We start from the raw sequence: 14,807 nt of genomic DNA, 5'->3' as shown, positions 1-14,807 counted from the left end.
ACGCTGAACCGACCACGCCCGCCCGTTTTTTAGAGAGAGAGAGAGAGAGAGTCAAATATAACGTTCTTCTCCTTGGACTCCCTCACTCTCTCTCTCTCTCTCTGTTTTGGAAGAAACTCTCTCTCTCCCTCTCTCTCTTTTGGAAGAAACTCTCTCTCCCTCTCTCTCTCTTGGTTCGTTATTTCACTCGTCTTCCTCTCTCTTTTCCTTATTAAAGTCCCAAAATCTTTCCACCATAAATCTCTCTGCCTTCTTCGATGGGTCACCATTCCAAATTTTATCATTTTCTTCGCTCCCCTTCTCTCTCTCTGTGAGAACGATTCGTTAATGAAGCAAAAGGCTTGTTTTTATCGTTCTCGCCTTTCATAGCGAGTTGTTGCAGGTCATTGCCAGGAATCTGAAGGAGAGATGGAGAGCGTTGGCGTGGAGAGGCAGAGTGCCCATCTTTCTGTTGTTAACGGACGGGAGTTTTTAGGGAGCACGATCGAGGAGAAGAAAGATAGAGCGATAAACGGCTACGAAGCAAAGATTCAGGCCGGTAATCGTATTCCGGTTGAAGCTAACGGCATAAGTTACGCTGAAGCGGGAAAGAGAGCACTGGAAAATGGAACGGAGAGGGGGGTCTCCGAGCTCGGTATCGGGATAGCTGAAAGTAACGGAATGAAAGAATCTACAGAGTCGGAACGCTCAGAAAAGATGAACGGAGGAAAAAAATCGCAGGAACTCTGCTCAGAAGATGGATTTTCCGGCGAAGATCACGGGACTGCAGGGTTGCCGAGCGGCGAGAACGTTTGTGAGGACGTGCTTCTCGTCGGGGATAAAGTAGAAGAGGAAAACAAGGCCGGTGAAAACTCGTCGGAAAACGGCACTCCCTCCTGTGATCGGTCTTCCGGCGGCAACGAGAGAGCGTCACAACTCTTGCCGGAGGAGGGCGGCAGAAACAGCAACTTCACCATTGACGGGATTCCGAACGGCGAGAGATCGCTGGAAAACGGTATTCGGACGGGAGACCGTGGCACCGGTGAGATCGAGAGGGAGGAAGAGCTCGTCGTCGTCCCTCACTCGCTGCTTCCCAGGCCGGAGCCACCTCAAGGGTCCGCCAATCCGGCGGACCACCTCCATTTCGAGCGGTCTCGGTCGGAGCCATCCGACTCGGCGTCGATCGGGCGGTTCTTCAGGGAACGCTCCTCGGCGATCTTGAAGCGGTTCTCGTCGTCGAACGACAGCTCCGGCAAGGTGATCGACGGCTTCAACCAGTTCCACATCCCGGGGCTCAAGGTGACCGTCCATCTTAAGGAGGGCCCAGATCTCCGTGGGCGGGTCTCCTTCTTCTCGAGGTCGGGGTGCCGCGACTGCACCGCCGTTAGGGCTTTCTTCCGGGAGAAGCGACTCAAGTACGTCGAGATAAACGTCAACGTGTTCCCGGCGAGGGAGGCGGAGCTTGTCCGGCGGACGGGGAGCAGCGTCGTGCCGGCGATCTTCTTCAACGAGAAGCTGCTCGGCGGGCTCGTTACGCTCAACTCGCTCAGGAACAGCGGGCAGTTCGACCGGAGTCTCGCCGAGATGACCGCCGGCCGGTGCCCGGACGCCGCTCCGGCTGCTCCTGTGTACGGGTTCGACGACGACGACGAAGCGGAGCGGCTGGACGAGCTCGCCGGGATCGTCAGGGTTCTCAGGCACCGGCTTCCGATTCAGGACCGGCTGGTCAGGATGAAGATCTTCAGGAATTGCTTCTCCGGGAGCGAGGCCGTCGAGGCGCTGATCCAGCAACTGGACTGCGGCAGGAAGAAGGTATCCCTTCCCTTCTCTCTCTCTCTCTCTTGCTTTCTTTTCTCGATTTGGTCCAACATGGTTTCCCGATTTTCTCACTACGTTTTGAAAATATCACGATTTTATTGTGATCTTTTTTCATAAGCAGAAATTTATCTTCCAAGATCGCGATATCATGTCGTGAAAGTGATAAAAAACGTAGTTTTTGTTTGGTGCTCCATATGCTTTTATGGTTTTATATTTCGTTGGTGTTTCCTTCATGAAAGAAAAACGCTTTAATTTATCGCGATATTTTCCCTACACACATATTTGTGACGTTGCTTAGGACCCCTGGACCCAGGTTATCCCAGACCAACCCTTTGAGAGGGGAGCGCTGGTTTCGATCACATGGTGCCCACTTGGTTGGGTTGGCCCAGCGAGTGGGGGCAAGAATCAGGTGTATTTTTGTGAACCTCGTTGGCCCATTGACTCGTGTTGCACTTTGGCCAAGTCTTGGACGACGGGTTAGTCTGGGACTCCGACTCAACTCTTGGTACACTTCGAGGGTCGTGATCCCTAGAGAGCAGATCCTGTCAAACGCTAGGAGAGATTCACAAACCCCCCCACCCCTCTTTACTTTAGCTCAGTACTCCTTAAACCCACAAAGGAGTGGGGTTTGTGGTTGTAAACGCGTTTGACAGGATCGGCTTTCTATCCCTATGGCTAAGCGGGATACTTAGTTCTGACACATAGATATTTTTTCTTTTTTTTTTTATCATGAAATTGCAAAACAAATTGGTTCATAAAGCAAGTGGTAAAGCTCACGGAGTTTTACGCTGTCGAGACAGTGATTCTAAGTATGGCAGGCAGAGCCCGGCCCGGCTAGGCCTCAGATCTTGGGGGTGGGTTTTTTTTATTTAAATATCAAAAAATAATATTTTTTGTCCATTTAATGCATATTATCATGGGTAAATAAATGTCTTTAGTTACCCTTTTACCTTCTCTTTTACTATTTTACGACCCTTTCCTTCGTCATTTTGTGTTTTAAAAATGGTAGATAGCTAATTAATAGCCCGAAGTAACAATGAACCCTCCGGTCAGTGAAGCTTGTGAGGTCATCCGGAGAGATCAAAAGTCCAGGCTTTATCTCTTTGGAAATTTTGGGGTTTCGTTCGTCACCATCTTGAATTTCCAAATGGGACCCACAAGTGTCTGGTCAAGCACGAAAACCTACTCTGTTGACTCTACCGCTTGGTTGGAGAGCAGATCAAGTGATATGCTAAATCACTATTTAGAAAAGTGCTTTGGCATCCTCACCGTCCACAATGTACACAAGGACAATGTGGTATGAAGCAATGGACGGTGAAGATGTCAAATCACTTTCTTAAAGTGATTTGACAAGATCTGCTCTCGCTTGGTTGGATAGATCAGATTGGACCGGACCCAGATCCTGCCTAATACAATAGATGACTTTAGTAGGGTTGGGTTTGGGGGGGGCATTCCACTACTTGATTCAAATGGACGTCATCGCCACTATCCAGGTCGGTATACATCTGACTCGATTATCACCCCTATAGGTAAACCTTTCTCTGCAAATTGGGATTCAACTAGGTGAGTCTGTGCCAACAGCCAACCATTCCATACCATGGATTTGGAAGGTCTTGCTTAGTCTTTGGAGCAGGTTTGGGTTTGAATCGTTTGATAGGCTTGTGGGTTGTTGTTTGTTGTTTTGTTTATTTATCTTGATATATGATAATTGTGTTATGCATTTTATTTTTTCTATTGTTGTTTTCTCCCCCAACACTTGTACTAATTTTATGGTAGGATAACATTTGCTTAATTTAATGTACCATACTTTTTAGCAGAAAGTCATAGATTTGAGCTTTATTTGATCAATTTGAGCCCCTTGATGTGTTATATATATATATATATATATATATATATATATATATATATATATATATATATATATATATATATATATATATATATATATATATATATGCATGATTGATTTGATAGGAATTGCTCATCAGATTGGGGCATTTAGAGCTGAAAAAAATATGATTTTTCTTTTTAATCACGAATACTAACTTTTAACCCGTTTTTCTTACTGTAAGACATTTATCATGCCTAAATTAGACAATTGATCACACCCGGATGTAACACAATTTAGAAATCAGATTTAGCCAAACTCCCAAGTTGTGGTTTAGAAGCGGCATTTGTTTAAACCCCAATTCCAGCCCATGTGCATCCCTGCCAACCATGTTCTGGGTTTGTAACCTTTTTTTAGTAACAAAAGTGGCTTGTCTCTCTCAAGCTTTGGGCGATCCATACTGGCCCACTGGTATGTCTGTGGGCTCCAAACCCAAGCAAGCAGTGTGATGTTGTAGCTTTCAAAATGAGAGGGTGGTGTATGTTTGCCCCCTATGATTCACTGAATCCCACGTCTGTGTTCGGGGCTTTGAATGAGCACCACGTATACAAGCACATGGGGCTCGTATTCCCATGTATGTTGACATAACTTTGCATCGGACTCTGGTGTTGTTGCAAAGACTTAAATACCCTTTCTTGCTATTCTTCTCATAAAGTGATGGTTTGAGAAAATGACAAAAATGCCCTTCATTCAAAAAAGAAAAAACAAACAGTTCAAAAAAAGGACAAACATGTCCTCCATCTAGAAAGTCGAGGATGATGTTGACTCTTCAAAGTCTTCTTCTTTTTCTGTTCAAAAAAAGTACAAACATGTCTTCTTCTTCTTTCTCTGTAAAACACTGTAAAACCCCCTCTCTCTCTAGAGAAGAAATCAAGGGAAACAAAGAGTTCTTCCTGGAGAAGGCTATGAACAACAACCCTCTCACTCTCTTCTCTCTCTACTTCTGTGCACATCCAACAGACGATCCTACATTGCTCCATCGTCATCTTCTTCTTCTTCCTTGTTCGTCAAAAACACTGTAAAACCCTCTCTCTCTCTAGAGAAGAAATCAAGGGAGGTAAAGGGTTCCTCCTGGAGAAGGCCATGAACACCAACCCTCTCACTCTCTCTCCCTTCTCTCTCTACTTATGTGCCTGATTTAGAGTTTTTGCCCTTACAGGAGGGGGGTCATCCCAGCGTGGGTAGCATCATTCAACTTGATGAGTTGTGGAACCTGATTTAGAGTTTTTGCCCTTACAGGAGGGGGGTTTGGGGGCTCCTCCCAGCGTGGGTAGCATCATTCAACTTGAAGAGTTGTGGAGTCTGATTCAAAGTTTTTATCCATTTATATTTTAAGGCATTAGATCTCATTTTTGAACATCCACGCATGTGCAGTTTGCTTTCATCATGTTCAGTTGTTTTCTAGATTATACTTTGAATTCTTGTGCATTTTAGATCTATCGATTTGTATGCAACCAGAGCTCATTTTAACTTGAATTTTTTACTGCAACTTCATGCATATGTCTTCATGCTCTCCACCAAAAATCAGATCATTCTGAGTTTGTTTGACTCACTTTAAAAATCGAGATTCAAAACTTGTTATTTTGCACCGTCAGGATTTTAGCAGAATCAGGACTAACTTGCGGAAGTGATTTCTCCCTAACCAGAGATGATCTTTCCGATCCGTAAAAAGGGTTGTTTTCTAAATTTAATCTAGTTTGTTCATACCAAATTTCAGCGATTTATATGGTGTTTTCGTACCAGTTTCGGGTCAAAAACCATAACCCTGTCACCCTGTGTCATTTTAACGGCTCAGATTTTGATCCATTTTGTTTGAATTTTATTTTCCTAATGGAAGATCATTTTTCAATTCTGTAAAACAGGTTCTCTTTGTTTATGTGTCTAGTTCATCCCTGTAAATTTTCAGAATTTTTCATGGTCAATTATTATTTTATTTTGATTAAATACCAGAACCTTGTATCAAGATTTTATAAATGTTCTGATTTTGGCCCCCATATCATGACTGTTGTAGCACTTCTTCAACAAATCGTTATTTGATTGGCAATATTCTTCAGCAAATTATTGTTATGATTTTTTTGAGTCTCTAATATGATTTGTAGTATTTTTGGGTCTCCAACGAGCCTCACAATGATTTATAGTGTTGTTCGATCTTTTAACTATGATTTATAGTGCTTTGGGGTCTCCAACGAGCCCCACAACGATTTGTAGTGTTTTTCGGTCTTTTAACTATGATTTATAGTGTTTTCGGGTCTCTAACGAGACCCACAGCGATTTATAGTGTTGTTGAACCTCGCTATAGCGATTTGTATTGTTTCTCGCTAAACACTACAGCGATTTGTGATACAAATCGCTATCCGAATCATGACCAACTTGTCAGGGTCATATCTCCCTAACCAGAGATCGGATTTCAAATCCGTAAAAAGTGGTGTCTTCGTTATGAAGTCTAGTTTATTCCTGTAAATTTTCAGCGATTTCTATGGTCATTTGATACCCCATTTGGATCTAAAACCAGACCCCTATCAGTCTGCCTTATTTGAGTGACAGGTTTTTATTTCATTTTGTAAGAGTCATATCTCCCCAACGGAAGATCATTTTTCAAATCCGTAAAAAGGGTTTTCTTCCTCTATGTGTCTAGTTTATATCTGGAAAGTTTTATAACTTTTTATGCTCATTTGATATTTCGAACCTGTTAAAAACCGAGACATGTTATAAAATGTTATAAAACTTAAAAAGTTTGAAACTTCCTCTATGTGTCTCGATTTTTAACAGGTTTGAAATATCAAATGAGCATAAAAAGTTATAAAACTTTCAAGATATAAACTAGACACATAGATGAAGAAAACCCTTTTTACGGATTTGGAAAATGATCTTCCGTTGGGGAGATATGACTCTTACAAAATGAAATAAAAACCTATGTCACTCAAATAAGACAGACTGATAGGGTTCTGGTTTTAGATTCAAATGGGGTATCAAATGACCATAAAAATCGCTGAAAATTTACAGGAATAAACTAGACTTTATAACAAAGATACCACTTTTTACGGATTTGAAATTTGATCTCTGGTTAGGGAGATATGGCCCTGACAAGTTGGTCCTGATTTGGATAACGCTGTAGTGTTTAGCGATTTGTAGTGTTTCTCGCTAAACACTACAGCGATTTGTTATACAAATCGCTATCCGAATCAGGACTAACTTGTCAGGGTCATATCTCCCTAACCAGAGATCGGATTTCAAATCCGTAAAAAGTGGTGTCTTCGTTATGAAGTCTAGTTTATTCCTGTAAATTTTCAGCGATTTCTATGGTCATTTGATACCCCATTTGGATCTAAAACTAGACCCCTATCAGTCTGTCTTATTTGAGTGACATAGGTTTTTATTTCATTTTGTAAGAGTCATATCTCCCCAACGGAAGATCATTTTCCAAATTCGTAAAAAGGGTTTTCTTCCTCTATGTGTCTAGTTTATATCTGGAAAGTTTTATAACTTTTTATGCTCATTTGATATTTCAAACCTGTTAAAAATCGAGACACATAAAGGAAGTTTCAAACTTTTTAAGTTTTATAACATGTCTCGGTTTTTAACATGTTCGAAATATCAAATGAGCATAAAAAGTTATAAAACTTTCCAGATATAAACTAGACACATAGAGGAAGAAAACCTTTTTTACGGATTTGAAAAATGATCTTCCGTTGGGGAGATATGACTCTTACAAAATGAAATAAAAACCTATGTCACTCAAATAAGGCAGACTGATAGGGGTCTGGTTTTAGATCCAAATGAGGTATCAAATGACCATAGAAATCGCTGAAAATTTACAGGAATAAACTAGACTTCATAACGAAGACACCATTTTTTACGGATTTGAAATCCGATCTCTGGTTAGGGAGATATGACCCTGACAAGTTGGTCATGATTCGGATAGCGATTTGTATCACAAATCGCTGTAGTGTTTAGCCAAAAAGCACTACAAATCGTTATAGCGAGGTCCAACAACACTATAAATCGCTGTGGGTCTCGTTAGAGACCCGAAAACACTATAAATCATAGTTAAAAGACCGAAAAACGTTACAAATCGTTGTGGGGCTCGTTGGAGACCCCAAAGCACTATAAATCATAGTTAAAAGACCGAAAAACACTACAAATCGTTGTGGGGCTCGTTGGAGACCCCAAAGCACTATAAATCATAGTTAAAAGATCGAACAACACTATAAATCATTGTGAGGCTCGTTGGAGACCCAAAAATACTACAAATCATAGTAGAGACTCAAAAAAATCATAACAATAATTTGCTGAAGAATATTGCCAATCAAATAACGATTTGTTGAAGAAGTGCTACAACAGTCATGATATGGGGGCCAAAATCAGAACATTTATAAAATCTTGATACAAGGTTCTGGTATTTAATCAAAATAAAATAATAATTGACCATGAAAAATTCTGAAAATTTACAGGGATGAACTAGACACATAAACAAAGAGAACCTGTTTTACAGAATTGAAAAATGATCTTCCATTAGGAAAATAAAATTCAAACAAAATGGATCAAAATCTGAGCCGTTAAAATGACACAGGGTGACAGGGTTATGGTTTTTGACCCGAAACTGGTACGAAAACACCATATAAATCGCTGAAATTTGGTATGAACAAACTAGATTAAATTTAGAAAACAACCCTTTTTACGGATCGGAAAGATCATCTCTGGTTAGGGAGAAATCACTTCCGCAAGTTGGTCCTGATTCTGCTAAAATCCTGACGGTGCAAAATAACAAGTTTTGAATCTCGATTTTTAAAGTGGGTCAAACAAACTCAGAATGATCTGATTTTTGGTGGAGAGCATGAAGACATATGCATGAAGTTGCAGTAAAAAATTCAAGTTAAAATGAGCTCTGGTTGCATACAAATCGATAGATCTAAAATGCACAAGAATTCAAAGTATAATTTAGAAAGCAACTGAACATGATGAAAGCAAACTGCACATGCGTGGATGTTCAAAAATGAGATCTAATGCCTTAAAATATAAATGGATAAAAACTTTGAATCAGACTCCACAACTCTTCAAGTTGAATGATGCTACCCACGTTGGGAGGAGCCCCCAAACCCCCCTCCTGTAAGGGCAAAAACTCTAAATCAGGTTCCACAACTCATCAAGTTGAACGATGCTACAGTTAGTGTGCAGGTCAGTCGGTGTTTGATGGAGAAATGTTGGATCGTTTGTTGGATGTGCACAGAAGTAGAGAGAGAAGGATGAGAGAGTGAGATGAGGTTTTACCCCTCTCTTGTAAGGGTAAAAACTCTGAATCAGGATCTACAACTCATTTAGTTGAATGATGATACCCACGCTGGGAGGAGCCCCCAAACCCGCCTCCTGTAAGGGTAAAAACTCTGAATCAGGCTTCACAAGAGTCAATGTATAGGTCAGTCGGTGCTTGATGGAGCAATATATGATCTTCTAATGGATGTGCACAGAAGCAGAAATAGAAGGGAGAGAGAGAGTGAGAGGGTTGATGTTCATGGCCTCCTCCAGGGGAGATTTCTTTCTCGGATAATCCTGCAGTGCAGAGACTGGGTCTTAAATAATCATCTTCGGGGCACTTAAGTCTTTACAACCACTCCTTTTCAAGAACCGTCATTTTTTTGCACCAATGGAGGAGAGGGTACTTAAGTCTTTGCAATCTTATCAAACTCCAACGCTAATTAATGCTGACAAACATGGGGATACGAGATGCACATGCTTACATACGTGGTGCTCTTTGGGACCCCCGATCATGAGATGTAGCTAACTGCCCTGTTCGGGGGGGGAACATATTGTTAAAATGTAAAACTGTATATATATGTATATATAATAATATTATATTATTATATATATATATATAAATACATTTTTAATTTCTTTCTTTTCTGTATTTTTTTCCTTTATTTTTATTTTTTGTTTTTATGTCATCTAGTTCAGTTTGAACTAGAATGACTGTTGCTAGTCAAGTCCTGTCCAGACTTGACTAGCAATAGAGCTGTTGGACTGACACAGTCCAACAGCTCTTAATAGAGCTGTTGGACTGACACATTCCAACAGCTCTAAATAGAGCTGTTGGACTGTGCCCAACAGCTCTATTGAGTCCTCTTTCAGCTGTGTATATAAAGGGGTGCAGCCCCTCTTGTATTTTACTCCAATGCTTCTTAAGCAATTGGTTTTTCATATCAATAAAGAATACATTTTTTATTTTGTTTCCAGTTATACCCTTTTTAAGGGTTATGCTTTAGTGTCATTCTTGACACTTGCTCTTGTTAATCAAAGCTCGTGTTTCGAAGATCCCCATTTCATTTCACATATAACCTGCTTTGTTTCAAAATGCTCTTTCCAGCATCTTCACGGGAAAAATGTAGTCTATGACCCTTTCCACGTTTTTTGGGCGTTTAACCCGAAAGCAAAAATAGGACTGAGCATTATTTCCCTTTTCTGTATGTTTTGAGCCTGAAAGCTGCACAAAATGCTGCACTTTCTGTGATAACAGGCGCACTCTGAGGACACGTTTGTTTTCGACGAAGGAGAAGACAGCCCTTTCTTGAGAAACATGTCCTTTCCTGTAAGAAAACACTTCCCCAGCCTCCTTTTGAGGAAATATTTTCATACGGAAATGCACGTCCTGCAGGAAAAAACAGGAGGTCCACCGCAGAGCACCGTTTTCCCACGAGGTGCTTTTAAATGCTTGCTGGAACTCATTGGTTCTGGTTTATATATCTTTGGACATTCATTAAGGTTGAAGTTTGGGTAGACAACGATAATATTATTATACAACAACAACAACGCCTTCATCCCAAACAATTGGGGTCGGCGATATGAACCAAAAAGAAAACCATTGTAGGTCCTCCACATGAATCCTTCTCCTTCAATCATTTCTATCCAATGTCATGTCCTCCGTGAGGTTCAAAGCATTCATATTCAAGTCTTCTTAGGCCTACCCTGACCTCTTTTAGCTAATATATTTTTCCATTTTTCCATCTTTCTAACCGGAGCATCATTAGGCCTTATCCGAATATGCCCAAACCATCGTAAACTATTCTCACTCATCTTCTTATTTTCAATGGATGCAATGCCTACCTTCTTATCTTTTAATGTATATCCACACATCCATTGAAGCATACACTCATTTTTTTGAAAATGATGTCTCTTGGCAGCGATAATATTATTATATGATGAGAAAAAGGAACCTATTTTTTTTTTTTGAGGAAACAGAAAACTATTAATTGGAAACATATATTTCTTGAAGAACGTATATTGAACATTCCTTAATTTTCTGAAGATTTAAATTGAAACTGCAAATTTGGGGGTGCTGGTTCAGAAATTCTTTTGTTAATAACGGGGCCTTGTTGTGTTGCAGGCAATCGAGGTGGCAAGAGAGCTTGCGAGGAAGCATTTCTTCCACCACGTATTTCAGTAAGCAATCTCTCTCTCTCTCCGATGTTTTTAATTTTATCGTGATAATATCCAAAAACAATAAAATCCTGAATAATATCTCATAACAAGAACATATCACGATTTTAACAAATTGAATATATCCCATAATATTCTGAACATATCACGGTTTTATCATGATATTATCACGATAATTCACAAATCTTTAAGATTCTATTTATGTTTGGTGTATTTTTTCTTAAATTTTTTAAATCTCATGTGTATTGATATTTATCTGAGATTACCTGAAAAAACAAGAACTTTTTTGTCATGTTCCTTGCCTAGAAAATCCCAAAACCGAGATTTGTGACATTTGCCTTCACACAGTGGGTAGTGTTGGGTCTGAGGTTGGGCTGGGATCCAGGTGGCCCTTTCAGGGCTAACAAGACCTGGGCCCGTATCTGTTTGGGTCTATCATTCTGGAGTCTGGTCGTGAATGTAATCTAAGTTCCACCAACCAGGTTGAATAAAATAATGGGTTCCATTTAGGCCAGATTCCGATCCATGCCCACTTCATGTAACCCTGTTTTGTAGGGATACTTATTTTGTACGGTCGACTGTACATAATATCGAGTTCCAAAATCATAGGTGCAAGCTGTACGTACTAACTCGATTCCACCCACAAGTGTGTTTAGCATATTTGTTGGGAATCATAGCTTAGATTGTGTTTTCCAACATAAAAATACTCTTTTTTTTTTTGGATAATCCAAGGAAAAAAAAACCCTCCTCCCAAATCACGGACCGCACATTAGCTGGCCTCTGGTTGGTAAAACCCTCGAGCCTCCCCCAAGACCACCGGGAGAACATCCAGCTTTGACCTTGTGGCAATGGATGCCATCTGTGGGTTTCCAACATGTGAAGTCCGGTCAACTTGGTGACATTCACAAATCACCCCTACCAGATGAGCTGAGCCCTTGTGGGCAATTCAACATAAAATAAATATGATCTTTATAAAATTTTAGTACATTGAGGATTGTTGATTTTTTAAGATCTTTAAAATCTTGCACAAAACACAAACTCATGATCCAAAAAAAGCTTTCTACTAGACATTTTTTTTATTTTAGATTATCTATCTTTACTAAACAATTAATGTAGATTATATCTGCAGTTCAGATCTGAAGTAAGAGAATAAGCTAAAGAAGCAGAGTTAGAAGGCCCTTGCCTTGCTATTAGTGGGAAGGGAATGAAATTCTTATTTTTTTTCAAAATAGTCTTAAGGCAGAGGGTTCCACTGGATAAGAATCTGAAGAAGATACCCTTCGATCTCCATTGGTTGGTTTAGGAAGGAAGAGGGCAAAGGAATTGACTTCACTTCAGTACATGTACCTCTTTCTTGTAAGATTAAGGATCCTGAAAAAAGCTAAAAAATGTGAAAAAAGAGCGTTTCCAATTAGATAGTATGTGTAATCGACTGTAAACAATACATCTCTCTTCGTAGCTTTTGGTGCGAAACCGCCCTTTATGACTAGTGGGTGAACAATTGGCATACAGGGGCTTGTCTCACACATTGGTTTGGATAACTGCAGGGAGAACGATTTCGAGGATGGTAACCACTTCTATCGGTTCCTGGAGCATGAGCAATTCATACCCAAATGCTTCAACTTCCGGGGATCCACCAACGACGAGGAGCCGAAGCCGGCGATCCAAGTGGGTCAGAGGCTTACCAAGATCATGCTCGCCATACTCGAGAGCTATGCATCCGACGACCGGCATCACGTTGACTATGCTCGCATTGGCATGAGCGAAGAATTCCGAAGGTCGATGTCCCCCTTGCTTGGTTCCTTCTTTCAAACAGATCAGATTGATACCAACCAAATTTGATTTCTCAAATTCTAAGAAACAATCCCAAATTCAAACCCGGATGTGAGAAATATCCAATTATGTAGATCAGCATTTACACGACTCATAAGATGATGGATACCAGTAGCACAAATGACAGATTGAATTATAGAGCATAACTATTGGACAAAGATGCTTAACCAAAATCTTTGCTTTTGCAGGTATGTAAATCTTGTTCAAGATCTACAACGGGTAGATATGTCAGCTCTATCTATAGATGAGAGGCTGGCCTTCTTCCTGAACATATACAATGCCATGGTGATCCATGCACTCATAAAGATGGGACGGCCGGAGGGAGTGATGGATTGGGGAGCGCTCTTCGGCGAGTTTCAGTACATCATCGGCGGCCAACCATACTCGCTCTCAGCCATAAAGAATGGCATCCTTCGGTGCAACAGACGGCAACCGTATTCACTCGCTAAACCATTTGGCACTGCAGACAAACGCCAACAGGTACTTGTGAGAAACAAGTTTTAGCATCTGCAGTGTATGATCGGTTGTTCTTTGTCATACTGTCTTTGCACACATGACTGACCCAATGTTCATGTTTCCTTTCAGTTCGTGCTCCCAAAGCCTAACCCATTGATCCATTTTGGACTCTGCGATGGCACAAAGTCTAGCCCAAGGATTTGGTTTTTCTCGGCCGAGAGCATAGAGGCGGAGTTAAGATTTGCTACCAGGGAATTCTTCCGCGAAGATGGCCTAAACGTGGATTTGGAGAAGAGGACTGTGTCTCTAAACAAAATCATCAAGTGGTAAGCTTCGGACCAGCTCAAACGGACCTACTTTGAGCTGGGTGACTCGGACCATGTTTGAACGCATATAGGAATGGGTCAAACTTGATCCTAGTCATGTACTAATCAATCCAGTCTAGGTCTGCTGATTTAAGTCATTTTAAGTATAGATCAAGTCTTGGTTTAGGCTAGATTATCCTTCAAACACTTCATAGAGTCAACTGTTTATTGACATTGGAGTTCATGAACTTGGTAACCAAAAACACGGCCTTAATCTGATGTTACTTCTTATTCTCAGGTACAGTGCAGATTTTGGCCAAGAAAAAGACTTCCTAAATTGGGTCCTCAACCACTTGGATGCAACAAAGGCTGGTCTTTTGACTCACATACTTAGTGATGGTGCACCTTTCAATATCGTCTACAAGAATTATGATTGGTCATTAAATGTGTGAGATACCTAAACATCCCAAAGAAGAATATATTAGGAAAAAAATCAGATAGAAAATTTGTGAGATGGTAGTAGTCTGTGTGAATTGATGGTAGGCACTTCACACGTATAGAAGTAAATGAGATTTGAAATCCTTAGAAATGTTGTATATAATAATTTGGTTTTGGTAGCTTTGGCTCATATAGTATCTCAGTTCAGGTGTAAGGTGTGAATCAATGATCTTTAGAAATTTTTTATTGTGCTTATCTTGTAATGGGAGGTGATTGGCAAGTCACAGTTTTTCACTTTCTGAACACCACGTTTGGCTACATAAATTTTCCATTTTAGGCCCCCTCTCTCTCTCTCATCCAGGGATTCAAAAGCCCTTTAAGCTCTGTTTGGGAACCCGTGTTGGAGGAAGTTATAAGGAGTTGGGGGAAGGGGAAGTGGATTTCAAGGAAAATGAATTTAGGAGGAGCTGTGGACTCCCTCTTTTGTTTGGAAGCATTACTCATTAAAAGATTCAGGCATTCAACTACTACTGTTTCCTCACCATGTTTGGGAACCCATAGCATGGTATTTGAGTAGATAAACAACCGAGGTAGGAGGCATAGTAAATAGAGAATTTACTGTAGTAAAATTTTTGAAACATCCAATGTTTACGATACTCACC

General features: G+C 40.6%; 1 protein-coding gene across 1 annotated transcript; it reads left to right on the top strand.

The window, feature by feature from the left end:
* Positions 1-267: 267 nt before the first annotated feature.
* Positions 268-14,376, top strand: LOC149832500 (uncharacterized). The gene is made up of 6 exons (XM_090014537.1): positions 268-1,791; positions 11,061-11,116; positions 12,661-12,891; positions 13,135-13,426; positions 13,532-13,728; positions 14,006-14,376. Exons 1-6 carry the CDS (start codon positions 409-411, stop codon positions 14,157-14,159), a joined length of 2,313 nt encoding a protein of 770 aa, XP_089870663.1. The 5' UTR covers positions 268-408; the 3' UTR covers positions 14,160-14,376.
* The last annotated feature ends 431 nt before the right edge of the window (positions 14,377-14,807 follow it).

Source organism: Nuphar pumila, chromosome 7 (assembly GCF_984573655.1).
Source record: "Nuphar pumila chromosome 7, dmNupPumi1.hap1.1, whole genome shotgun sequence".
NCBI classification, from domain to species: Eukaryota; Viridiplantae; Streptophyta; class Magnoliopsida; order Nymphaeales; family Nymphaeaceae; genus Nuphar; species Nuphar pumila.
This window is presented reverse-complemented; position numbering and strand designations above follow the sequence as displayed.

Coding starts and splice junctions, on each gene's coding strand:
- LOC149832500 (XM_090014537.1), top strand. CDS start 409: ATGGAGAGCGTTGGCGTGGAGAGGCAGAGTGCCCATCTTTCTGTTGTT. Junction 13,427..13,531: donor CTGCAGACAAACGCCAACAG/GTACTTGTGAGA, acceptor GTTTCCTTTCAG/TTCGTGCTCCCAAAGCCTAA. Junction 13,729..14,005: donor CTAAACAAAATCATCAAGTG/GTAAGCTTCGGA, acceptor TCTTATTCTCAG/GTACAGTGCAGATTTTGGCC.